The sequence below is a fragment of the Synchiropus splendidus genome, chromosome 11, assembly GCF_027744825.2.
Source record: "Synchiropus splendidus isolate RoL2022-P1 chromosome 11, RoL_Sspl_1.0, whole genome shotgun sequence".
Taxonomy (NCBI): domain Eukaryota; kingdom Metazoa; phylum Chordata; class Actinopteri; order Syngnathiformes; family Callionymidae; genus Synchiropus; species Synchiropus splendidus.
The window spans coordinates 4,070,084-4,096,873 of NC_071344.1; the positions used below are offsets into that span (position 1 = coordinate 4,070,084).

Genomic DNA, 26,790 nt, shown 5'->3' on the forward strand with positions numbered 1-26,790 from the left:
GACAGGTTGAGTGAAGGCACAGAGATTTCTTGCCAAAGGACTCCCACCAAAGATTGAATCCCCTTATTGATTAAATGACAAAAGCAATAAAGATTAATTACCTGGGATTTGCTGAAAGACCAAATTGATGGTCCCCTTATGCCCTCATCCTTGATTATCTTGGCCTCCCGCTCCATCTTACGCCACTTACGGCTTTAATCGCCAGCGTGCCTGCAGAATATTAGTGTTCTAAGATGGGATGTAGAGCGATCACAAAGCAGAGCGTATCCATGAAAGACAGGTGCTGTCATCCAGGCTGTGTTTGATGGTGCACACGTCATTATTATTATTGGAGAATTTAATCCATTTATCCCATTGTCTTTAGGATCATTGTATACTTTTTGGATTGAATGCAAAAAAAAACAACAGTGACTGCTCGCCACAGCTCAATTAAATGGTTCATATACAGTCCTAATTATTCCCAACTCAACAACCTCACAAAACAAATCTATGTGTGTTGAAGTCTTCAGGTTAATTCATGGCTTGGCTTGACAGATGTGAAAAACAATCCCTGACCTGCAATGTCAAATTAATCTTGCAATGGGCCAGTGTTTCTAACACAGACCAGGTTGCTGCTCAAGATTTATTTTAAGTATCTCTTACGTTGGTGCCAAAGTACATCCTTCATTACAGAGTCATCATAATGCAACTGTTTAAATTAAATAACTTTTGTCGCATTTGTCATCAAATTCCCCTCTGTTTGTATCAGTATCTGCTTCTTCAGGAATGTTAGTTTTTTACTTGTAACAAGGAATCATTCCCATGGCGTCATATATTGATGTTGGGAAAGTGGACATCTGGGTGTTTCAGTGGAGTAAAAATCATGTTCTTTCCCATGTAGCACTCCAGGAAGTCACTTTCTATTTATAATCCCTTATGTGCTGTGGAAGTCTGAGCAGGTACTTCAGTTAAAAGCTTATGAGTCAACCTGCTTCACGGAAGGCTACATTCGGCGTCAGAACAGGACCCAACAGTTCACTTTCCCAACGTCTGGTATATATAAAAATTTCATTTTTGCAGGTTTAACTCTTGTGGGCTGCATAAAATGGCGCAACTGGTTTGTATCCGGGCCATTGGTCTTGAGTTTGACATGTTCCTCAGATGCTGGATATATGTTTAGAATTAAGACAAAAAACTTTTTTTATCGTATAATTTTCATGCTATGTAACAAATATGTTAGGTAGATGGTTGAATTCATTATAGTTTAACAAAGAAAATACGAGTCTGTTGTAGCTTCATACTCATTTTTGGACCCTCTTTAGAAAGTTGTGTGAATTGTACACCTTGATACTTCACACACAAAAACAACAAACACCAAGAGGATGAAAATGTCTTGCAACCAATGCAGCATTGGCACAGTTTAAACAAGCTCTGTCAGGATTTTTTTTTTTAAATCAAGGTTTTATTTTTTAAGCAGTTTTCATACGAAACTGATTTCAGTCTTCATGAGTTTATATATTATGACTTTCCCTTTTAAGTCAACTAGGTTTTTTTGACCAAAATGGAGGTGCTTCAAATGTTTTCTGTCTGTGTTGGAGTAAGCCAGCGTCTGCAGTGGCTCCTCACTCATGCTCTGGTATTTGCATAAACACATTATGGATAAACCCAAGTGCTATAATTGTTCCCCCTCGTGATGACACAAACCCGGGCAAACATCTGTGCTGCCGATAATGTTATACTGCTAATTGCCCATTTGCATTGAGTTAAAAAAAGCCTCTTGAAAATTGTCGTCTCAGGGTGACAGCAAGCGCATGGAAGACGTGAACTCTTACTTATCACTGCCCTCCACCCGTCACCATCACGGTGACCTCCCCAAAGGCTCACATCTGAGCCGCAGCTCCAGCAATCTGAGCGGCAGCGGAGGCCTGTCGGTCAGTTCCAGGGACAGTTTCAGCATCTCCACCTTGGTCTGCTCCACCAAACTCACCCAGAATGGTAAGTCTGCCCGTACATCATCATTTGCAGAAGAAACAAGTCTTACTTCAGGGTCGGAAGAGAACATTATAACACATTCTGAGTGTTTTAAACGCGTCTTATACAACCTGAACTGGTGGTCTGAGTTGAACCTTGTCACCGGGGGCAAACCTTTTCGGCGACTTGCTCTACTCGCTGGGGGCCCATTTTGCAGAGAGAAGTCTCATTATTGCCCGGCACCATCTTCCATTCCTCTCACCAGGGCTTTGATGGCCATCTGAGGGCCAGAGAGAACACTTTATTTTACTGATTTGCAACACTTGAACTTGTATGTCCTTTCAGATCTGCAGCACCAGACAACAGTTTAAACCCCTGTATCATGAAATTCTGAGATATTTTTTTCTGTTCTTCTAAAAGCTTCAACCCTTTAATTACAAACGTTTAAACCATATTTGCATGAACATGCCCTTAATTCAAACGAATCCTTGACCCAGGCATCAAGTGAGTCTCGATTTATTTTAGCAACATTTCACACACAAGCGATCACACAGTTAAACCAGACGGTGAAGTGCACCAGGTGGAACATAACAGCTGTTGAAGGGAAAGATAGTCCATCACTGTAATAACCATTATCCGGCGGTATTAATCACCTGCAGTGTGTGGACGCGACGTGCGCACAAACACACACACAGTTTTGTTTCCGACCGCCCACCAGATGTGCGGTTTGGCCTGCTGTGTCACAAATGGCTGGACAGAGAAAGCGGCACCCATCAAGCTGCTTTTTCACAGAGACACAATTGCTGATCTATCATGGAAGGAGTAATGAACCCAATCTGATGATTTAAGATCCTCACTGACTCTCTGTTCTTATTTTGTTCCGAGAGCCATCATGCGTCAAGGCATAAATTGAAAGCTCTCTTGATTGATTCAGTTCATAATTTGAATGACAATGATTCATAAAACCAGATTTTGGAGGTGCTTTACTTCTCCAGTAGATCTCTACTTTGGCTGGGATGAGGATCAGGCCCTTTCACAGTTTCAGACAAGATGTCAATTATCTTCAGGTTTAGCATAACCAGAGTCTTTGATCAGAGTCAAAACACTGACTGACAACTAGTGACCTGTCTGGACTGCTGACCGGTTCAAGGTGTACCCTGCTTCAAGTAGCTGGGATGCCCACAACGTCATCAAGGGGATAAGCAGATGAAGATAATGTATGTTTTGCTTCTCCCTAGTTGGTCTCCTGGGGCTTCTCAAATGGAGGACTCGACCTGAAATCCTCAAGGATAACCTCGAGAAACTGAAAATCATTGATGGCGAGGAAGTGGTGAAGGTATGAGAAGTGACATGATTCACTTGGTGTTTATCTTGAGAATGATAGGCTGCGACTTTTTGTTATCTGTTTAGTTCCTGCAGGACACTCTCGACGCTTTGTTCAACATCATGATGGAGCACTCGCAGACCGATGACTATGACATCCTCGTGTTCGATGCCCTGGTATGTGTTTCTTCTGCTGTCCTTCCATCCTGACTCCCGTTGCTACCTGTTTATTAGTGATGGGTAGAGCTGCTTTCATGAAATAATATTGAAGGGTTGATGAGATTTCATGAAACTGTGTCCTGATCTTCAGAGGCCAGCAGATGGCACTTTCTGCTGTAAAATAGTTCAATGAAACCTCACATCAGTTCTAAACCAAGGGCGCCATCTAGGGGCTTCTGAATATCAAGACACTGTTTCATCCACCCTGGAATACTGTTTCATGATATCTCATCCACCCATCACTACTGTACAGTTCATAAATGAATCCTCGGCATACATGTAAACACAGCTCCTGCTCTCTTGTCCGCCCTGACAGATATACATAATCAGTCTGATCGCTGACAGAAAGTTCCAGCATTTCAACACAGTGTTGGAGGCCTACATCAAACAGCACTTCAGCGCCACCTTGGCCTACAAGTATGTTTGTTCATTTTCTTGGTATGAAAAGTGGTTGGGGTGGCTAAAGAATGCATCCAGCAATGCATTGCAATTGTACCTTCCTGCAATTCAGTATCCATTCGGTTCACCCCCCTGGCCAGTAGGGGCGCTGTGCCTGTGATTGAATGGTAGGAAACCGCGCTCGCCCAAACTACACCAATGCAAAGAGCCATGGAGACAGTCATGATCACGCTTATAAACATAACTTTAATACACACTAATGATCACATGATTTAAAGGTGGTGAGTTCAGTGTTGCACAATGCCATGACCCGAACAAAAGTCGTGTTGTGCATTCATGTCTTATTTCACGATGAACGTCGTGAAACTATATTTAAGCTGCAGCTCCTCTGCATCAAACCAGCGCTCCACTCTGCTACAGCCTCAACCCCCACTCATTCAGCAGCTGACAGACTCTTCGATGCTCGTGAGACCATCTTCTGTGACTGACTACTAATGAACTGATTGTGAGTCTGGAGTAACTTAGAATGCATGTAGATTAAATGTTAACTCCGGAGTATAGGCCCCATGCAGGACATATTAAAATACATTAGAATCAAACTGAATCGGTACTGATTGGAATCGCAAACGAAAGAATTTAAATCGAAGCGTGAGGTCCATAACAATACATGGCCCTAAAAAAAGCAATAAAAGCATACAGAATATGTTTGCAGTACTATGAAGCAGAGCAAAAACGTGAAGCAGCTGTGATGATTCCCTATACATTCCTCTTGTCCCAAAGCAAGTCTTTGAGCACCGTTATTCATTTAGTTACACTGAATTAAATGGATTAATGCGGTGTAAATTCCCCCCCAAAACATAATCTTCTCTCTCACCATTTTTGTTTTTCTCTGCATAACAATCTGTCCTCCATTTAGTTGTCAACACCCCCATTGTTACTCCTTCCATTCCCTGATGGTGTGTTAATGTACAGCCTCCTTATAATGTACCCCGCAGCTCTTCAACAGATTCCAACTCACTTGTGAATCATTTTAATATCCATGAAGCAAATAAACAGCTACGCTAGCTTCCACAGTTTTGGAATTATCAATCAGCATAATTATGTTAATGAGTAAGTCTACAAGAACCACCAGATCTGATCATTCTTGTCGTCTATTGTTTTACCACTTCCTGAGCATATTGAGTATAATGTGGAACCGTCGATGGTTCCAACTTAAATATTCAGTTCAGTGTAGTATGTATTTGAATTCTGGGGGCATGATGGCGAGATTAAACAAGCGCCTTCAAACGTGTCTAGGTCCTAAACTCTGGCTGAACTCTGCTGCTTCAGTTCTCCTTTATCTCCACCCGGACATTGAAATGAGCAAGTAAGTGTGAACATGTATAAGAGCTGTCCGGAAGACAGGAGGGCTGGAGATAGTGTTAAACTGTGTATATCTCTGAGGTGAGAAATGTCAACCCTGCGGTGGCCACTTTATGGGGCTTCCATTTTCTGTGGGATATTCCTGGTCGTCTGTTGTCGGAGCCAATTCCACTACATTAAGTACAAGGACGGGGACACACTGGAGCGAGATCAACTCAGAGCCCATATCGACAAACGCATACTGTACCCTCAGAGATAACTCCTTATGGTTTTGGACTCTGGAAGGAAACTCCTGGCGCCCTTATACTCAACTCATATCTCACTTATTTAACCCAATCCTTCATTTCAAATGTTATTGAGGTTTTTTCCGGGGACTTCAAGTCCTACTCCATTCTTCATCCCGGTGTTTCTTTTCTGCTCTGAAGTGGTGAAAAATGAATTTTCACATAAACCTTCCAACCTGTGCGACACGACAAGTCTGGGTGACTCTAATAAGATTATTTATCTCTCTTTCCTGCCTTTGTATTTTTCCCGTGGACTGTTTTATCTCCCAGAAAACTGATGACGGTTCTGAAGAGGTATCTGGACGTCTCCAGCCGTGGGGAACAGTGCGAGCCCATCCTACGAACCCTCAAATCTCTGGAGTACATCTTCAAGTTCATTGTCCGTTCACGCATGCTCTACTCCCAGTAAGTGTTTGAGAAGTTTTTCTTTCCTCTGAAACAAGATTTATTACAAGTCAGAATAGCCACCACCCGGTGCTATTTCACATATCAAAGATCAATTTTATGCTAGTCAGTGCCGCCTGATGGCAGATGGAAAATCGGTTGCTCTGTACTCAGTTTGGCCTCAGTCTTGGACTTAGTCTTGCCCTTCATACTGTTTTGGTCTCGACTCGGTCTCAGGCCTTCAAAGTCTTGGTTTTGTACTTGGTCTCTGTATGCTCTGGTTTCACGACTCAAAACAGACTCATGGCGTCTTTGTCTTTGACTTTCAGTTGAAAGTCGATTGGTAAACTAATGATCCCGACAAGTGCAGATGAAAACACTTCTGTGTCAATTAGGCATGTCTGTCCTCAAGTGCGGACGGGTTGGAGTGGGTGACTGAAAGATGGATCGTTGCAAAACAAATGGGGCTAAACTCTGTTTTCCTGCTGATCAGTATTCCTTACCTCATTGATGGTCATGTGCTTCAGGTAGTGACGGAAAGAAAAGTATCAGAGATAACTGTTGTGTGTTTCTGGCTCAAGAAGGAGCAGGTTGTTTAGGCTTGTTTGGATGTCCTTAGGCTGGATCCAAGTGGAAGGATGCCCCAGGGTGCACCCAGGACACCTGGTAGAGTTCATATCATTCTGCCTGTGTGTGAAGCAGGAGTAAAGAAACCTCAGTCTCTCCAATTGTGATTCAAATGATGGCGTGATTCATGCATGTGTTTGCAGGTTCTATCTCAAGATTAAAAGATTAGAAATGAATTGAGGAGGTTTTGGGAAACAGTGTCATAATTTTCAGAGCTCAGTAGGTTGTGCTCTTGGTTCAAAAGTTGTGAGATTTCATTGAACTCTTTGCTGAAAGCCAAAGATTAGACAGCAGACAGTGGGACACTCTTCCATGAAACTTCATCAACTGAAGATCATGGATACACAACACTCAAATCTTCAGTGGGACTTCACACCATGTATTTTTAGTGCACTAGCAACACAAGTTCACGCTCAGTTTACGTGTTTACTTCCTCACTTAATGTTCAGTCAAAAACCTATCAAGCAAAGTTTTAGTTTTTTGGTGACACTTTCCTGAACCCGTTGAAGCCTCAAGAAACAAGCGATGCTCAGACTGAAACCCAACCGAACGAAAAAAGTCTGAAGGTGGTGTGGATTACCATTTCAAGAATTGAATTATGTGTGCTGTGTGTTGAAGTAGTCTCCTGCCAGCCATGCCTCACCTTATCAACAGCCATCTTCACGCAATAAATGAAAGCGTAAACCTGATTAGTAGTACAATTGCTACGTCTAATCATGATCTAATCTGATTGAATTGCTTTTTAATTCCCTTTGACATGGGTGACAGCTGTAGAAAAATGTTATCGTGCAATTAATAAAAATGATTTACAAGCTTTCTGTTTAACCTTTGCAAATCATTATTGTTGTCCGGGCAAAGCATCCCAACCAAAGCAAAAACAATTATTCGAAAATGAATATGTTAATAATCGCTTAGTGTTGTTCCTGCTCTGATGGCTGAGGGTAAATAAGATTTCTTCTCAGTGTGTTAAATCCTGTCCTGGTTGGCATCAACTTGTCTTGTTCAATGTACTTTTCTTACCCAGGAGCTAGTGACTGAAATATCATGATCATATTTACATGTGGCTAAATAAGTCTTCTCCCTACAATGCTGGAACACTCCCTCAGAGATGGGGTGAGAAACTGAGGTGTTCATGAGCACTCAACGTAGAGCGTCTCCCCTTCTCCGGTGATGGAGTTAGTCTCTGTTGATGCCTCCTTGGCGAGGTGTTTTGGGCATGTCCAACTGGGAGGAGGCCCCGGGGCAGCCTCAGGCACGCGGCTGAGATTATGCCTCTCGGTTGTCCTGGAAACGCCTCAGTATTCTTCCAGAAGTGTTGGCGGGGGGTTCTGGCGGTCGAGAGAAGTTTGAGCCTCTTATTTGGGCGGCTGCCCTCGTGACCCAACCTTGGATAAGCCAATGGATAAATCCCCTGATGTCCATCGGTATAAGCGTGTCAGTGCGTGTGTGTGTGTGGTTTGGTATGATTATGGGAAATGAAGTGTAGGAAACAGAATGGTAATGTTGATGCCATAAGATCAGTGAAGATCGCTATGCTATGAGCTATATTCATCAGCGGCATGAAAATAAACTGCAAAGCAAGGAATGATTCTCATGTGTTTTGGCTCTTTTACGAGATAATAGTCTTTTGAATATTGTCATCCAAGCAAGAGGAACATGCTGGCACATATATGGACTTTTTCATGTGTAATGAATAGGATCAGAATAAGTAATTTGGGAGTTAAGATGTGGCTGTTTTAGGTTACCAAGCCTATACATCTTGTGTGTGAACATATGTCTGTGCCGTGTGGAGCCAATTACGGGCAGGAATCTTTACACACTGAAGACAAGTCTGGAATGAAAGATGCTTGCCTGCCTCCAGTGACTCATCTCCAGCAGACTGGGAGACGGATAACGGTTGCCTCTGCGACGCAGTTTCCGTTTAATTATGCTACATATTGAAATTTAGCCTCTCAGGATGCAGACTACATTCGGAAGTTATGTGCGCAGCTCTTTTAAAATATTCATCAATGTCACGACTGGAGGATTTTTTTTGCGCCTTCAATGATCGATGAAAACCTCCCCCCCCCCAAAGTTTGATATGGTTAGTCACCATCTATGTATACAGACCTTTTGACCTCTCCTGTAGTGGCTGGTGCTCATTTCAGGCTTTTTATTCCCACATCTCTATTTTGGAAGATTAAGTATCACACCTGGGAGATGATTGCTCTTCACAGTGGAGCAGCTTTTATCTGCTAATAAAGGTACAAGGGGTGGAAGTCCCAATGGCTCCTCACTGAGCTCATGGACTCCCATGGGTCCACTTTCCTTGTGTTCCTTGTGCTACTGGACATCATTATGTTCAAGTAGGTCACCATGCCTCACTGATGTGAGGCTGGGAGATGATCACGATACATCATTTTGGACTTTTTTCCATTATATTAGGTGTGAAACAGACATGTTTGTCTCTGCATGGCACCTTCGCACTTCACCTCTGTGACAGTTCCACCAGCACCACATGGGAAATGTTTACCAAAGAGAGTATTTTCCCAAGAACGTGGGTGGAATCGGAGGTGCTTTAATGACTCGGGTGACATCTGTGGTTTGTTTGATCAGCAGATATGGGGGTGATTGCAAAGCCATGTTTTGGGACATGCCCCACTCACTTCATTAAATTTTAACGTCTCCTTTAGTGGGGGACTAAAACACTGCAGTGCGTAAAGAGACACCACATGGTGCCGTCCCCCTGCACCTGTAAGAATAAGACCATTATTATCATTGTTATCCTCATCAATCAAATGCAGTTATAGCTATATCATTTAAATCACCATAGAAAGGAATGAAAGCTAAATGTGCTTTATTAGCAGCATGCTACCTCTGTGTCTGGGAGAATAACTCTACCTTGATTTGAAGGAAAGAAATGACCCCGGAGAAATCTTGTTAACAGGTCTTGATTAATTCACTTTTTTTGCTGAATACTCAACAGCTCATCTTTGTCCATTTCGAAGGTCTGCTTCTTTTAAACCACCAGTCTACAAGACTGGAGCTGAAGAAAAATCAATGCTAGAATGAACCGCAACACAAGCACATATGGTGACTCACACACACACTCATGCACAGACTCAGGCACAGATACAGTCAAGGTAATGCCTCTCGACAGCTCAATGAGAAAGAGGTGGCTGATCACGTCTTTAACATGTCTGATAGGCCTTGATGATGAAGTTCAGGGTCAGAATGAAAGCTAATGACGGTCCTGCTGAATGGGCAGAAAGTTCCAGGGACTCTGAACCCAACACTTCTCCCGAGGCAGTTGCAATCCAAGCCAATTATGTTTTGAATGCCCTTTCCCGTATTGGCAAATGTATGTTTGTGGCTTGTTTGACACACTGCATCGATGACATCAGCTGATGAGGGACGACGGAGCAACGTGTTACAAGTCAGCCCTGACGATGATGATGATGATGATTATTATTAGGGATTTCCCGATTCCACTTTTTGGCCGATGGAGTACGAGTACTGACATTTGAGTACTTTCCGAGTACTGATAAGGGTAAATAATAATACCATTACAACTATTTTAAATTATTATTATTATTATTATTATTGATTTTCCCTTTTTTATTATTTTTTTCTTTTTCTTTTCTTTTTTTCCTTCTGTATTAGATTTTTTAGTGATTATTATTTTTTGTCCCTCAGATGGCCAACAGATATTGAAGAAAATGCATTGTAATAAAGTGCCTTTTAAAAATCACATTTATATGCTTTACCCAAAGCCAATGCAAATATATTCACCACATTAAAAAAATGTCCATTACTTATGATTTATGTTGAATAAAATAAAATCATAATATAATCAACTAACATCTACTGGATAATGACATGGTATAATTACATTCCCCCTCTTTTTTTCCATAGTTAAGTCAGGAAAGTTTATTTCTGGACAAATGGAACTGTTGTGGCCGACTTCTTATCTAGAAAAACAGTCCACATGCGTCAAGTGATCTTGTTTAGCTTTTAATACATCGGGCTGATTCCCCTTTCGAACACCACTGAACTGTAAGTCTCAATACTTGGGTAGGCTCCTTCATTATCCCCTCCCTTTTATAAAGATTTTCAGTAAAGCCCTTATTTTTCTCTGCTCTGGTAGCTTCTCCAGCTCCCTCTTGGTCTTTAATACCAACGCTGACTCTCCCGTTAGTTTTTATTTTCCCTGCAGAACTACCTGCAGCTGACACCAATGATTTGATGTGCGTTTTAAGTTCTCCTATAACAAGCTTCACTACATCCAAGGCTGCACCACGGCGGTAGGGAATTCTGAATCATCCAGTTGCTCTGCAGGTGCATCTTCAGGTCTGCATCATTAGACCTGCTTTAATACATTTCAGGGGCTATTTATTGGCTTGTTAAATGAAGTTGTGAGTTCTAATAAAAGTGTTAAAGGACATAGTAAAATGTTTCACCTTTCTTTTCTTGTTTTACGTTATTTGTTTGTCTTTGAAGCCCCACAGCTTTTGCTTCTCATACAGGAGGTCAAATGATAAAACCCAAACCCATTCATCAGCACAATGACAAAATATATATTAAATTATTATTATAATTATTATTACCTGTTATTTTCAAGCCTGGATTACATTTGGTTTTAAAAAGACATCCTCAACATCCTTCTTGTCATATTGTCATTCCCTCATTCACTTTAGTGTGTTATCTGTCTTAAATGATATAATGGAATATTTTACAATTTTTTTAAATTTAAATTTTATTGTAATTTAACCTATATGTTTGATATCATTGGTGTCACTAGCCTGTGAGCGAATCCCATCTGAATCAGGCTATTAAAAACGATGACATCACTTCTTGGTCAGGATACACACCCTCAAATTAATCTAGCATTACTTGCTTCATATTTATAATGAATTGACATTTTAAAATGACACTTTTTAAAAAGATTTTCCCCTTACTCACCTCCAAATCTTCTGGTCTCTGTCCCTGAAAGTTTTTGTGAAATAGAATTGAAATGAACCACACACATTTTTTATTCTCTTATAAATGTATTTTTGGAAATGTTTTTACAAAGTCAATTTAAAGTGTGAGCTGATGGGATGCTTGTTGTCATTATTTTATAGTAGATTGTGGGCTTCTGTCCCCTTCATCGACCAGTGATAACTTTCTGTGTGTCCCGTCTGTCTCCATTTATTACTAGTTTTACTGTCTGCACAATCAATTGTTGGAGTTTAGCAAGCCTCAGTGCAGTAAGTACTATTCCATTAATGTCCAGTACAGTATGTACCATGGCTGTCACGTCTACCCCAGACACACACCGACATGGAGTCCCTGGATTAAGCGCTACATTGTGAATGTAATCATAACGGTAGTCTACCAAGAGTCGGGTTATAATACCTCTTGTGTGCCTCCCCCTTAATCCCTCCCCCACATGCTAAATTTATTGTGCGCTACAAGCTAATCCTTCGCTCAAGCACTCAAAAAAATCTATGATAATTAAAACCCACAGTGGTGCACTCGCTGCATGTGACAAGAGGTCGCAAGGTGGCATGTTGTGAAAGTTTATGCTTCTCGGTGTGAGCGCATAGGTGTGATCATGTGAGTGTGTTACGCCGTGAATCAGAACTTCTGCTGCATACCCTGCATAAAATTGTCATTATTTCAAGCAAGACTTTTTTTTTTTTTTTGCTTCGTCACCAAGTGTGCTGAGCGATATTTTCCTCATACTTCATCACAGTTGTGTGTTCTGTTGAACTGACCCTTGAGAATCGGGAGTGTGGTGTTAATTCACCGCCACTCCTTAATTGGAGGTTGTTATACATCTGATTCTTCTGGTCTTTCATCGACTTTAATGTCATGCAGTTTTACATTGCACTTCTAGAAACTTATCACTGACTGTCCTTGGTACTGAGAAAGTAAAATGCAGCCTCATTCCATGAAGAACCGCCTGTTCATTCTGGACTTAAATCCACATCCTGATTCCTTTCTTACCGCCTCTTTAGGTTGTACGAGGGAAAAGAACAAGCTGATTTCGAGGACTCGCTGAGACAGCTGTTTGAGTCCATCAACAGCCTGATGAAAACAGACTTCACCACAACTCTGCTGCTGCGGGTAAATATTAAGATCCCTGTCCTCGTTCATCCTCCGCTGTTGATTCTGAATGGGGAGATGTCGGTGTGCAGAGGCAGCAACACTGTGACCAGGGGAGAGTTAATTTACTCTCGACATGTTCATTTATATTATACATGTATACATGGATATAAATCGCATTGGTGCAGAGAAAAGAGACCACCAACTATTGCAATTGACTGCTACATGCTTTTAGCAAATGGTCTATTTTACACTCATAAAGTTGTTTTTGTCTCTTCTTTGTTGCTGAATTGTATTCAAAACAATGAACCTGAACAGAGTCATTTTTTTAGCTCACCTTCGCTTCACCTCATGCAAACTGTTCAGTCAGTAACCTGGATTTACTCTTTACTTTTGTGTTTAGGTTGCAGCTCTGAAGTACCTGCCAGCAGTTCTTCACGACGTTGAGAAAGTGTTTGATGCAAAACTACTGAGGTGAGCACACACAGTCGCACACACAAGCACACAATCTTTCGTCTCAATCGGGGTGCAGCACCATTTTGTTAACGCTGTTTAAGCTGCTATTTTGTTCTATCCATTATATGCCTTTTTGTTCTGTATAATTTCTCTCACTGTTGTCACGAGGCTGCACAATGTGTTGCGACTTAATGTGCTGGATTTTATGTCAAACATAAATCCTTGGTTCCTGTGACGTGAGGCCCAAACAAAATGGCTGATGTTTTAAACCCCAGAATGAAGCATCAGTTTCTGCGTCAAAGAAGGATATCAGCTCAAGACCAGTTCTAGTTTCTGGTTGTTTTATACTCCTGCTCTCACCCATGGCCTTGAATGGTAGGTCATTGCTGAAAGCATTGAGTCATGAATACCAACTCTGTGGACCGACATCTCTCTTGAACATAATGCTGCTGTCGACAGTCAACAGTGTGAGATGTATCCCCACTGCGACATCTTTAGTTTGAGCTAATTAGATGTGATGTTTTCAAGCAGTGTCCCTGCAATAGAAGACTGTGTGACAGAACCTGTTTGTCTGTGCTCTTTACATCGGGAAATATTGAACTTCTCTTTGCACTCACCATCTGCTTGCCACATCTCAAGGCTGCAGTCCGTTTCACCGGTCACACACACATGCACAGTTCATCGTCAGGCCGTCCCAACTTTCACTCCTGTCATAAATTAGTTTTATTTTCCAGATTTCGCTCTTTTTGTACATTGTCTGTGCTCAAAGAAAACACACACTTGCCAGAGGAGGTTGTTGGCAGAATTTAAAAGAAATGTCTAATGTCTAAATATTAGCGGTCAGGATGCTCAGGCCCAGGTCTGAGACGTGAGCTGGGATACGTGGTCATTGTGCGTGAGGAGTACTTCAAAGCTTTTCCTTACTCTTTGTTAGTCTTGAATTCACCTGGGTGGATCTGCACTACTGCACAAAACACAGAGCAAGAGTGTTTTGTTCAAGCTTTTTTGGCTTGATTTTATTTGACAGGATCTTGTCTCTCAGATGAAAGTGTTTCCCTCATATTCCACTTCTTCGTCATCGGTACATGTATGTTCAAACATGAGTACTTAAGGAAGCACCACACCAAACCACTGGACTGTGCTTTGTTATTATATGGCTGGTGTTGCAGTCTAGCACAATCTTTTTAGACATTTGGGGACCAATACATGTGTAAAAAGTTCTCATCAAGCTGCACAGTGTGCAACGCCAACGTAATGATTGCTTGTTTACACATCTCTTCTTCTGTTTCTACAGTGAATTGCTGCATGATTTTTATTCCTGTATCCCTCCTGAGACACTCCAGAAACAGAAGGTGGCTTCCATGACTGAAATTGTTAACAGTCGGCTATTCCAGAGGCAAGGTGCGTACACATATACACACTCCCTCTATCAGCTACACGTTCATTTCTATTTTTCAAAATCTTTCAATTAACTTCTGAGTGTTGGGAAACAGTATTAAATTTAGATCACATTAACAGGTTTGTTGTACAGTGAACAGTTCTGGCTGGAAGGCAGAGCAGATCAAACAGCTGCTCACTCAGCACTTTATGAGAGCAAGAATCACTAAATTAGGATTTATCTTAGTGCATCTGAGTGGTGAGTTGAGATGCTAATACGCGGGTAATACCTCATTCGCTCTGGTCAATCCAGTAAAGTGCCTCTGCAGAAGGGCTTTAATCAAATGGTGCCATACAGATGTCTGGTTTGATCGGTTTTACTTCAAAGCACTTTAAACACACTTGAATTACGACAGTTAACTTGGGTCTATTACACTTAAAATCGCTTTTTTATATATTGCATGGTCAATGGTGAAGATGGATGAATATTGTTGTTAATGAGCAACAATTTATTGACTTATTGTTTTATTTCTTTTTGCTCAATTTGGATCACCTATCCATCCTTGCCAACCATGTCTGTGGTTTAGTGGTGCCAATCCCTTCAAGCAGAAGCACATTTATAGGGATACCTTCACTGAGTCAGTGGTCTCAGTAGTCTTTGCTATTGATTTATTAGAACTATGACTTTAAAAAAACATAATTTTTTATGTCAAGGGTTAGAAAAATGTAGCTGTCCTGGATGTGAACTAGATGTACACTGGGATCTGCTCCGTAAACGGAATAGCAAAAATCAAGTGAATATACGGCCCAGATCCGGTACAGATCCGCGCCACATCGGCGTGAAATGTGAACGTCGGGGTCCAGATAGCAGCCGACTCCACGCTGGATATCCGCCTACCGGATCAGGCCCGGCTGGTTTAAGACAAGACTGTCTTTTATTAGGTCATTTGGGTGAGTTACTTTCAGTTTTTTCCTATTTTGTTCGGCCTGGCAGGTACTCTTGATTTCCTGTGTGGCAAAAATAATGGGACACATACACGCAGAGCTTCCTCCCTCTTCGTCTCCTCGGTCCAATTAAGGCTGGCTAATTTGCTTGTAGTGGGCTGATATGTGGTGGTTTCCCTGCAGAGGACCTCGGTGTGATGGAGGGAGCGGCTGTCGGACGTTGACTGAGGACTAAACTGGAATTTGTGTTGACCCTTACTATTTATGAGAAGTTGACATTCGTTGGATTTGTTTTTGCCTTTCGTCAGTGAAATGAAGAGTTATGTGATCAAATCTGCTCACCACAACAAAACAAAGCCTCTGCCAGTCTAGCTATGGCTCCACGCTTAATGTATGTAAAGTGTAGCTCTTGATCTTATGCGCTAAGGTTTCTCTATTAATATTCAGAAAGAAAACCAAGTTGAGTGTTTTCTCTCCGCTTTTCCTTGTCTCACTTGGTTTGAGAAGCATTTCTTCTGTTCCAAGAGGTGCACTCCACAGTCGGTGGCTGCCAGTTTGGAATCCAGCCATTTTGATATCGATCCTGTTTTAAATGATTGAATCCCCTGAGGTAGTGCGCTACCTTTTTTGGCTGCTTGTCAACATCCTGAGTCACAGTGTTGCACAGTGGCGAGTGTCAGAAGGAAACTGGAGGTGAAAGGAACATGAGTTGGAGTTGTTTGTGGTCTGACACATGGAACGAGCAAGGGATCAATACATTATATAGGAACATTTGCAATAATAAGGAAGTCAACTAATCCTCTCACCTTTTAAATATATATTTTTTAAATATGTTCTCTCTAATATTGTTGGAAACAAATGCTGCTAACATTGCTGTGGCCTGTGAATAGCTAGCTCACAATTGGTATGGCATGTTGTACGTCGGATCAATGTAGCCATACCTTACTCACCATGCTGGGGTCTGAGGAAATCAAAAGATATGACCCTTTCATTTTTTCCATATTCATTTTATGAGTTTGATCGTTATATGTGTAAAGTTAGATGTCCATGTAAACAGGAGACTGCAAGATCTATGTTTAGCCTTTCCTTCCCACTTCCTCAATGCTGTGATACATTGCTTATTTATTCATTCCGTCATTTATAAGTTGGTCCAATCCATCTTGAAACCCGCCTCTCCAAATGAGGCCTGACACTCGGTCTAATTGAGATGCATTCAGGTGGTAATCAGAGGGCTTGCAAGTGTGGCTGACTTTACCCAGAGTGGCTACGATGAGCAGGAGAGAAAAAATTATATATTTATAATGGCAAATGGCCCCCGGTGTCCTATCACTGCATAGCAATTCATATTTAATGGCCTTACCTGCCTGTCTGAGCCCACTTGCCAGACCACTGACAATGTCAGGAAGATGAGCCAGTGGAAGTGATGTGGGTGTGTTGTATTGGGAATAACTATGTAACAGTGCTTTACCAGGAGGGAGGCCAGGAATGTGATGTTTACAAATTGCAATCACTTTTTAATTTCCTAAAAAAACACTTTGAATGGCATTTCAGAACTCTTAAATTGTGATCAGATATATTTTCTGTTTGATGTTGGGTTCTGAGGGAAGCGATTTTAAACCAACTGAAATAGATGTGTTCCAAGTTTGCCCTCAGCTTAAAAAAAAAAGGTCTTTCCCTTTATATTGATTTTGAGTGTAGCTCGTACGCTCCAGCAGACGTCTTAAATTAATCTTCCACTCTTGTTCAGCCCTATTGAGTTTAGTTGTTAAAGCTGTTGTGGTTGTTTTCCATCTACAGACTCAGGCATGCTAGAGCTAATGTGCTGGTTTATAAAGCTTCTCATCTGCTGCGCAAAGTACGCCATTTTTTGAGGCTACTGAAAATGGTTATGCTAACTTTCTGGTTAAAAAATCTGAGTTTGCTTTGTTTGGATGCAGTTTTGGCGGCCTGCCACTGTCCAATTTTAGTATGGGTGTTGCCCCAACTGGGCACTTCCTGTACCTAATGTAATGTAAGACGGTTAGAAAACATGGTGTAAGTGAATCCCTATAGATTAAATATGGGCTTGAAAATATGTACCAAACTGTAAACTGATTCAGATATCAGACCCTGCTGATATACATGCATTTTTTGCAGCTTTAGTGGATGTAGCAAGCATTAAAATTGATCTACCTAGAGAACAGGCACTGTTCTATAACTGTGGGGGAAATTAAAATTGACATTTCAGGGGATCTAAAAAGTACTACATTTCTATTAATGTCTCAATGTCTAAGGCTCTAATCGAATGCTAAGGATCGACCAAAATGTGCATGAAAAACCACTGTGCTCCTCACTCCCCCTGTCTGCCTCACTAAGAATTTGCCTGTGGTGGTCCCCCTGGTCAGTCGAGTGTGAGACCCCTGATTTATATTCTGCCCAATCAAGGTACCACATGAGGGCATATACTGCAATAAATGTCCTCCTAAAAGTGGCAGGACTGCCGCTTCGATAGGGTAAGGAGCTTGGCTGTGTGGTATACTGAGGAGATGCCAAGCAGAAACGCTATCCTAGTGAGGTGAAGGCATCTTTTACTGGGAGGACACCCTTGGGCAGAACCAAGAGAATGGGAATGCCTGTGTATTCCACGGGAGGAGCTGTAGAGAGGGAAGCTTAGTCCTCTTTGCTTCAGCTGCGTCTGCAGTTTCGGTAATAGTATGACAGCCAATTAGGTTGGCAGCAGAGAAGAGCAGTGTTTACACTGTTTAAGCACTTGGGTCTACTACAAGTGGAATGAATTCTGCACCCACTGCTGACTTGTTACAGCTTGGAGTGTTTTACCGTGGTTGAATGAAGTGTGATCGGTTTATTAACTCGAGCCAGTCCTACCTGAGGGGCTTTATTTCTCTTAGACTGACTCATAACCAACATGACTTCAAAGCTCTCCTGTACTCCGATGACAACATCTTTGACTGTGTCTGAGTCTCTTTGTTTTGAGGCATACAATTAGACCATGATATGAATTGGAAGATGAGCAGTAACCGAAGATGGCACACTGTTTTTGTATCGTTCCTTAGTTCATATATCACCTACTGCCCTTAGAAACACCGTGTTTGGAGGCTAAAGGGTAATGGAATTTGAGCGTAGCACATCTGTGGACTGGGATCAGAATTTAGTAACATGGGTGTTTTTGAGTGAAACTCGCTGTTCGATTCTGGCCTGGAAAAAAAATTTGTGAGTAATCCTTCTCTGGTTGGTTTTCATTGACTCTAAAGTGCTTATTCGTCTTTTAAGCAAACACTCTCCGGATTAAGCAGTTTGGCTAACACCAACACACACACACGCACACACACACACGCGTTTAGATTGCTACACAAACAAACAATGCTCACCCTTCCGAGCAGGGTTAATCAGATTTTCTGATCAAATTTAATTTGCTAGACACATTATGGCTCAATTTGAAGCACATTATAATGATGTCAGGGAATCAGAGTGACAGACTGAGAGCATCGACATTGATGAAGGAAAGATAGAGCGGGCGAGCAAAGGCCAACCGGGGGAAAAGATGAGTCTGCCATTTTGTGTGACCACTAATTGCCAAAAGCTTCCGGTCAAAGTCCTGAAATACAATCCACTAACCCACATTCATCCTCTCGCCATCTGGACGGCTCCAAATCTGCAGTTATTTCTGTGCACTTGCAACACACACATCACATGTTTCTTTTTATAGACTGTAATCTGTACTGTATTGGTGCTTGACATTCACTGTTAATTGGAATTCCAACACCATCCTGAAAAACAATGTGAGGTCAACATCTGCTGACCCCAAGGAGTATGCAACTCTTTTTAACTCTTTTTTTTTGTTCCCAAAATTGACATGATAAACCATGATATACTCAAATATTTATTTTTAGAAATGCAATGCAGTCAATCATATCTATTGCCTGAGAGGTTATTTTATTATTTATTATTTTATTATTTATTATTATTCAGTCAGTGCAATATAAACATGTAACCAGACTGACCTCTTTCCCATAGCTTAGTGTGCTTTGGTCACTTACTTGGAATGCATCTGTCTTTAAAAGCAGATGTGGCTGCCTTGTGCAGTAATGGAAATATGTCACATATGTGTGAGTGTTGGCGTAAGTGCTGGGGAATGTTTGCGTGAACCATTTGGGATTATTTATCCCAGACTGTGTGCTGCTGGACGGACATAATTTTTCGAGTTGTCAGCTTTACAGCTGCTGAGAGTCAGGATGTTGTCCTGCTCTCTGGCAGCACAGTCAGCTCTGCATTCTCTCTTCTCCAGAGATGTGCACATTAATCATGGTATTATTGTATTACATAAAAAAATATGCCTTCCACCTAAACTTGTACATTCTGTTCAAGAGTTAGTCGTCCAGTCTGTTCTCTTGTTATTACATCAGTGTACTTATGGTTGTATTTATAATGATTATGGAGCAAAGAGTTTGTTTTGTGCAGGCGACTAACATAAGCCTTTGTTGTAAGCAACAGTTGTAAGAAGCGACTGTATAGTGACCACAAACATATTATTTTGTAATATATATTTTATGGCATTTTTTGTTATTTATTACGAACATACAGCCCAAAATGAAACCGTTTATCGTTGCTCCTTCTTTCAGTTCTAACACTCTAAACCTGCATTAAATTTCTTAGCCGACGTGGGTGAGCTGTCGGGTGTTTGAATGACTCAGAGTTCATTTTGCCAAATCACCACTCTTTTCATATGGTCTGACCCATGCTGCTTATCCAACAATGTGGCTAATATATGGATTTTTACAGGCTAAAGAGCATTGCGCTGCCAAAATATTGAGCCTCATCACATCAAACCTCATAATGCGCCATTTTCACCCGACAGGAGACGGGAAGCAGCAGCTGAGACCGGCTGTGCTGTTCGAACTTCTGACATGCAGGCAAAAACTGCGCTTTTTGGGTGCTTTAATGTAAATAAAAGATGTGAGGAGTTCATGATTGAAGTTCAAAACTTTGCAGAGTTTGTTTCATGAGTCAGTCTCGATGCTGGTTTCAAGACTAGTTTAGAAAAGATCCTCATGTATTTTTAAGCCGGTGCGGCTTATGTATGAACAAGGTCTGTATTTTCCTTCTTAAATTTTGTGGGTGCAGCTAATCTTCCGGCGCGGCCTATAGTCCTGGAATTATGGTAAAACGGTTCGAGGTAAGCCGATAATACCTGTCTGCAATAAAGTCATAATTATTTGAAATCATCATCTGCAGTATGATACGCCTTTCTTCTTTTTGGGTTGCAGCACTTCCTTTCTGTTACTGTAGGTTATATACTGTAGCACTGCATTCATTATAATTTATTGACCTGGTGAAGACTTTGGTCCGTGTACTTGTTGGACCGGAAAACCTTTGGGGACGCTGAATTACGCTGCAGCTTGTCTGTCCCTAGGCAAGGAACAGGAGCGAGAATGGGTCGGACATTTATCGATTGCTCTCTCTGTAAGCTTCTCAACAAATGGCACCAGTGGTAGCACATTCAACTTTTGTAATCATGTTTCAAATTCTCCACCAAAGGGAAAAGATGCAAATGATAACAATATGGCGGATGTAGAAACTGTCGCATGATTAGATAGTAATCTGATTAAAAGCCAACAAAGAGGAGGCTGATTTAAACCTTCTTTAACCAGCCGGATTTACCTTTTAATTTCCATTATCTTTTCCGTGATCCGTAAAAGTGGGCATGAGTGGGAATTTACCTTAAACACTGATGTCAGTAAAATAACTTACATTTCATGGATTTTTCATGTGATATTTTTATGACTAAAAAAAAGGACAATAAGAGAGATGAGTTTTTTCCTGTGCTGTCAAAGCTGATCCCTCCTCTCTGGGTGGCAGCTCGCCAGCATCAGTCTTCGACAAACAACTTGGTAATCTGAACACATCATCGCACTTTGTCACAAAGGCATAACAGAGAACTCAGCTCTTCCGCATCAAATGGCAATGAAGAGACACTCCAGGCGTGCAGAAAAGCCACAGCGATTAATATTTGAACATCAATATTTACCCCCAACCTTCATCTCTTTGTTCCTACATGTGGGCAGTGGGGTTTTAATCCAAGAACATGACTGGGGCAGAGTTGCAGACGTTTCTATATAGCTAACCAACAACACTGTTAGTAGCTCAGTTTCCCTTCTTTTTGAAATGGCTTGCTCGCCTCACTTTCTAGAGACAACATCTCATAGGTTTTTTTTTACTTCCTGCTGTTGCCGTTGCTATTTAACAAGCTTTCAATGAAACCTTTATTTTTCATTTGAACTGAAATTAAGCATCTGCTGTGTACACGGCAGGTTGCCGATTGTCACCCCAACACACTTCGATTTTATTCTCTGCTTGCTTATTTCTGATTTGACACGCTCTTGGGGCCTGCTGGAGCCTCTAATTAGAACATTTGATGTGTCTGTGTTGTCAGATGTGGGTAGGGCTTTCACAAAGTTGCTTGGAGAACTTTAATCTCTTAATTACTGTGCGTCCAATGAGCAAATGAATCCTCAGATAACAGAAGTATTGCGTTAGTCCGACTAGATTCAGATTTTTTTAAATGGATGTAAACAGCTTGTCTCACTACTGGAGAGAGTCAGGCTACATGACCTGGATAATGTGGTTAATAGCTCGACTAAGCTAGCGTGTAGCCAGTTAGCTCAACTATGATCTGACTGGGTGATGTGTGGCTGCGCAAGCTTCAGCTCCACAGTGGACGTAAACAAACTCCTCGACTGATCACGGCCTTATGAGGCATTCATGCAGGGCATTTTGGTCGTTTGATCGGGTTGTTAGTTTATGGAGACGACATTACCACCACGGTAGCAGCTGTTAGCATGGTTGCTAAGTGAGGTAGGACACAAAAGCGTGACTCTTTACTTCAAATACATGTCCACATTTATCATTCTTGTAGCACAGACAACAGAGTCTCATGGAGAGAAGAGTCTGAAACGGCTCCTCGCTACCTGTCAACTTCATTCGTCCGTAAGGACTGAAGAGCTCACGGTGCCACCCCTCATCACCGAGGTGAACTACTCGTACTGAACTCGTAGTTCGATTGTCACTGCCCTGCATGTAAACTAGGAGAACATGTCGCTATTGACTTAGTCGGGCTACGCCCTGAATGTATCCACTGTCACCATATTCCACTCCCCACCCTCATTTTTTTTTTTTTTAAATATAAAAAGTATTTTCTCCCTCTCCGAGGCTGAGCTTCTCAGGATTACCGATTTCATCCTCACAATGGGGCTGACAGAGTTTCATCAAAAAGGCTTATGTTTCAGATAGTTTATAGGCTTGTGGCCTGGACTGGCTTCCATTGGCATATCGATGTCAGGAGTGGCAGCAGGCTGTGTAGAGGGGTTTGATCTATTGAAGGTAGGCTGCAGAGAATTTGCAAAAATCACCTTTCAAAAGTGTAAACACCCTTTCACTGGCAACAGTGCATGGAATCATTTGTCTCTCCTAGGCAACAGACAAGGGACACCCTGAACAGTCGAATCAATGATCTTCTTGCTGTTAAACTGCAGGACTAACCACTTCTACACCATGCTGCCGCACCATTGTTGATATGTGCCTTAGACTTAATGTTATATTATAACTCATGAACAGCTTTCTATTTGGATTTTCAGCTCTATTTAATTTAAAATGACCCTTTTTTAAATTATGAATGAGATTATATTACAAGAAAATGAACATCCTTCCGCCTCTGCTCATATTCTTGTCTCTTTCGAGAGTAGGAGGCCACGGTCACAGTGCATCGCCCTAGAGCACCCGTTCCTTTAAGTGGTGATCACTCCAAATACGCTGTTAGAGAATGACCTAAACCTGGCAGCTCCAAGCCTTTGTAGCTGATGTTCTTACAAGGCTGAAAGCCCTGAGGACCTGAGAGCAGTTCAAAGAAGTCGATAAGAAAGCCACCATTCAGGCAGAAGCAGAAGATATTAGCATTCCTGATGTTATTCTAGCAAAGGCACTGAGAAATACCTGCACAACAGAAAAAAGCTCTCTCTACTTCAAATCATCAGAAGACACAGATGTAGCCTTTTAGACTATAGCATGCTGTTTTGATGTCGCTATTTTAGCATGTAATAAAAAAAGGAAAGTGATCAGGTTTGCATTTTTCCCCCACATCTTCAGGATACATTAGGGATTTACTCTGATATGGAAACAAAAGCATTCAACCCCAAGGTCAGGGACAAAGATACACTACAGCAGAAAGGCCACATGCTGATGGCTTGCTGCTGATTCAGCTTTCATTATCCCCGTCTTCATCTCAAGACAGCACAGCGGGGTGGTGCTGCACCCTCACAGCAACAAGGTTGCATGTTCAAATCTTGGCTTGAAGCAACTCTGGTTTCTTTTATTTCTGAAGTTCTACGTTCACACCCCACTTGGGTGGGTTCCCCCTGCTGTCTGAAAATATGGATGCGTGTGTGAGAAGCTGTGTGTCTATTTGTGCCCTTTGTTTGTGTAGTTCTGTTCATAAGGGTTGTATTTGTGTCCAAGTAAAAGTGTGTTTTGGTTTCGCTAAAGAATACCTTTGGGCTAAGTCAAGCCAAGTCTGTAACTTCACTTTGTACTGCATATGCAAATAAAAAGAATCACTCTAAGAGCTCCGATGCAAAACACGTGCTCCAACTGTTTGTGAACGAAAGATGAACATAACTTGCTCCAAGTCAATTTAATCATTTACTCAATAGAAGTGTAGAATCAATAGAATGGACTAAAATAATACAATTTGTAGCTCGCTTTCTTTCCTTTGGATGCCATTTTTTTATTGGTTGAAAATGCGCAAAATAAAATTCTGGGTATTACTCAGTCCTAAAGTATCTCCAGTCTAGAAAGACAATGCTAAATTATTCAATGTAGCATTGTGTTTTTACTGTGATCATTGGAATACAGATCATTTTTCAACTGGGCAACCGTCCATAGCCTCACCTGCTGTCAATTTTAAATTCAATCACCCGAGCTTTCAGGAGATACCAGCAGGTTTTATTGCTCAGCTCAATGGATTCAGGTGGCACAGAGGTCACTTGGCCAGCGAACCGAGCCCTTTCAAAGTTTAATGTTCCATCGTGCTCCCAGAGGACACAGATTATTTTTCACAATGTAACAATACAATTTGATTTCCATCTGGTGTGGATAGGCAACAGAGATTATGTGGCGTCCATGCTTCATGGATTAAACAGATTAAACAATACAGTATTCCAAAACTCCGTATTTTATCAATTCAGGTGACATATCTGAAGCTTTCTGATGTGAGGTTGGCTCCTCTAAGCAGCGTGTCAGTCCTCTCCTCTTCCTGGCCTCACTTTTTATCTGCATGTCTTTGTGATGAAGTGAATGTTGCGACAAGAGTCTGCTCAGCAGGTGGACCCTCTTGCCTCAGTTAATAATGGAGCTAACAAGCATCAGCTCAGATGAGCTTTTAATGGCTTCTCTATACCTGAGGCTACAACAAGAATGATGGGTTGAAGGAAAGGGAGATGTGGACTGGTAGGGGGCAGAGAGAAAGAAGGAGAGAGAGAGAGTGAGAGAGATGTGAAGAATGGCATCGGTCAAGGTCATTGAAAGAGACTTTTCACCCACCCGCTTCATTAATGCCCTTTTATGGAAGCAGTGTGAGATATTTAATGCAGGGCTACACTGTATGACATGGCCGTTTTCCCAGCTTCCACTTGAATGTGGACAACTTGATGTATTGGTTTCCAAACAGTCCTTGGATCTTTTCAACAGCTAGACAAAAAATGGTTATTGTAGGTTACCAAGTGTCCCATCAATCTGCCTTCTTGCCCACCTTCTGGCACGTACGATATGTTGTGACAGACGTCCATCCCAGGCCTATGGCCTTAAAACTTTCTTGAATAATATTCCAAGCAGAAATGGCAGGTCAACTTTTAATCTCATCTGATGGATAATTTCACTGTAGAAAATGAAGTATCAATTGTGTATATATATATATATATATATATATATATATATCAACCTGTAAGCAGCAAGTAGGTGGCAATGTCAGCATAAGAATTGCAACACCATATTTTTACTCACCTGCTCTTGCTGGCGTCATCACATTCTCAGAAGAAATGTGAACTTCGACAGCCTTCTTTATCTTCAGGACATGCCGTCATTTGTCTTGTTGCCTTGCCAGTTTCAACATCAAACAGTGAGATGACAGCATTAGTGTTGGGAAACCCAGCTGTATCAGCGGTTTTGTGATGTAGCGACATTCATAATGCTCTGTTGAATGATTTTTCGAATTTATGTCCCCAAAATCCACTGTTCAGAAATGAAAAATATACCTGTCTCTGTATATCTTTCAACCAGTAACTAGAAATGTTGGGTGGCTATTTTTCTCTGTCAATGCTATCATCCTGTGGTTGCGTGTTGACAGTTTCTATTGATCGGTATATCACGCAGATACTAAGGAGCTTGGAAGGAGGTACATGCTTGACCTTGGTTGTTGAGTGAGTGGTAAGAAAAATGAATAAATGAAAATAGTTTTACAATAAAAATCTCAATACCTTCATGGGCATCGTGTTTCCGCCATCTAACTAAAAGCATTCAAATGTGAGGGGAAAGTAACTTGTTAACAGTAAGGCTTTATTCTCTGACAATTTCTATGTTTTAAAGTGGCTAGTGAACTTGAGATGACTGTCAAAGATGAATCGATCCCTCCATTCTTCTGTCTTCGCACAAGGCAACAGTATTCAGCCTCATTGTGCTTCAGTTTCCTCAGGTGGCTGATGACTTGGACATGCGACATAAGAGATTAGACTCTTTTTAAATTTTACTCCCAAAAACTACTGAAACATTTGAATATTCAACAATAAATTCAGTCTTGTGAGGAGGGATAGTTGCTCTGACAATAAGACAGGATATAGAGTCAGAAGTGGCAGTGATGAAGATACTGGGGCTTTAGCGTGTGTGACTAGGAGTGTGTCACATTGTCAGTTTATGTGGGGAAGTTTAGACACGAAGTGAAGTGAGGTCAGTCTTGAATGTCGTGAGGAAAGACAAGATGGATATAACAGTACAACTGAGGAGGTTTATGAAAGTGGTGGATGAGGACATGAAGAGGATAGACAAGGGGAAGTCTGTGTGTGTAGGACATTCTGTGGGGGGAAAAAGAAGGTGGTGTTCCAGCGTTTAGCAAATCGGGATTGAGTCCATGAAGACGTATGACTGGGCAAATGCCAAATGAACTAGGGATTAGGATTAATCAGCGAGATGGGAAGCAGCAGGCTTTTGTGATTCATGTGTAAAGACAGATGATTGATGTGAGTCTGTTGTGAACTGTGGACTGAAGCTTGATTTTGTTGAGTCTATGGTAAATATTTGGGTGGGTCCTTCATGGCAGCAATCACTGATGTTCAATGAAATATGTTTTTTCTAT

General features: G+C 41.5%; 1 protein-coding gene across 1 annotated transcript in view; it reads left to right on the top strand.

Annotated features, from left to right (window-relative positions):
• Positions 1 to 26,790, top strand: part of LOC128767692 (dedicator of cytokinesis protein 2-like) — a 102,962-nt gene that overhangs the window by 33,669 nt on the left and 42,503 nt on the right. The window contains exons 18-25 of the mRNA XM_053879913.1: positions 1,776 to 1,974; positions 3,189 to 3,286; positions 3,361 to 3,450; positions 3,809 to 3,909; positions 5,808 to 5,942; positions 12,530 to 12,638; positions 13,021 to 13,091; positions 14,368 to 14,474. Of these exons, the coding sequence (XP_053735888.1) occupies positions 1,776 to 1,974; positions 3,189 to 3,286; positions 3,361 to 3,450; positions 3,809 to 3,909; positions 5,808 to 5,942; positions 12,530 to 12,638; positions 13,021 to 13,091; positions 14,368 to 14,474 (910 nt within the window). The remainder of the gene's footprint in view (positions 1 to 1,775; positions 1,975 to 3,188; positions 3,287 to 3,360; positions 3,451 to 3,808; positions 3,910 to 5,807; positions 5,943 to 12,529; positions 12,639 to 13,020; positions 13,092 to 14,367; positions 14,475 to 26,790) is intronic.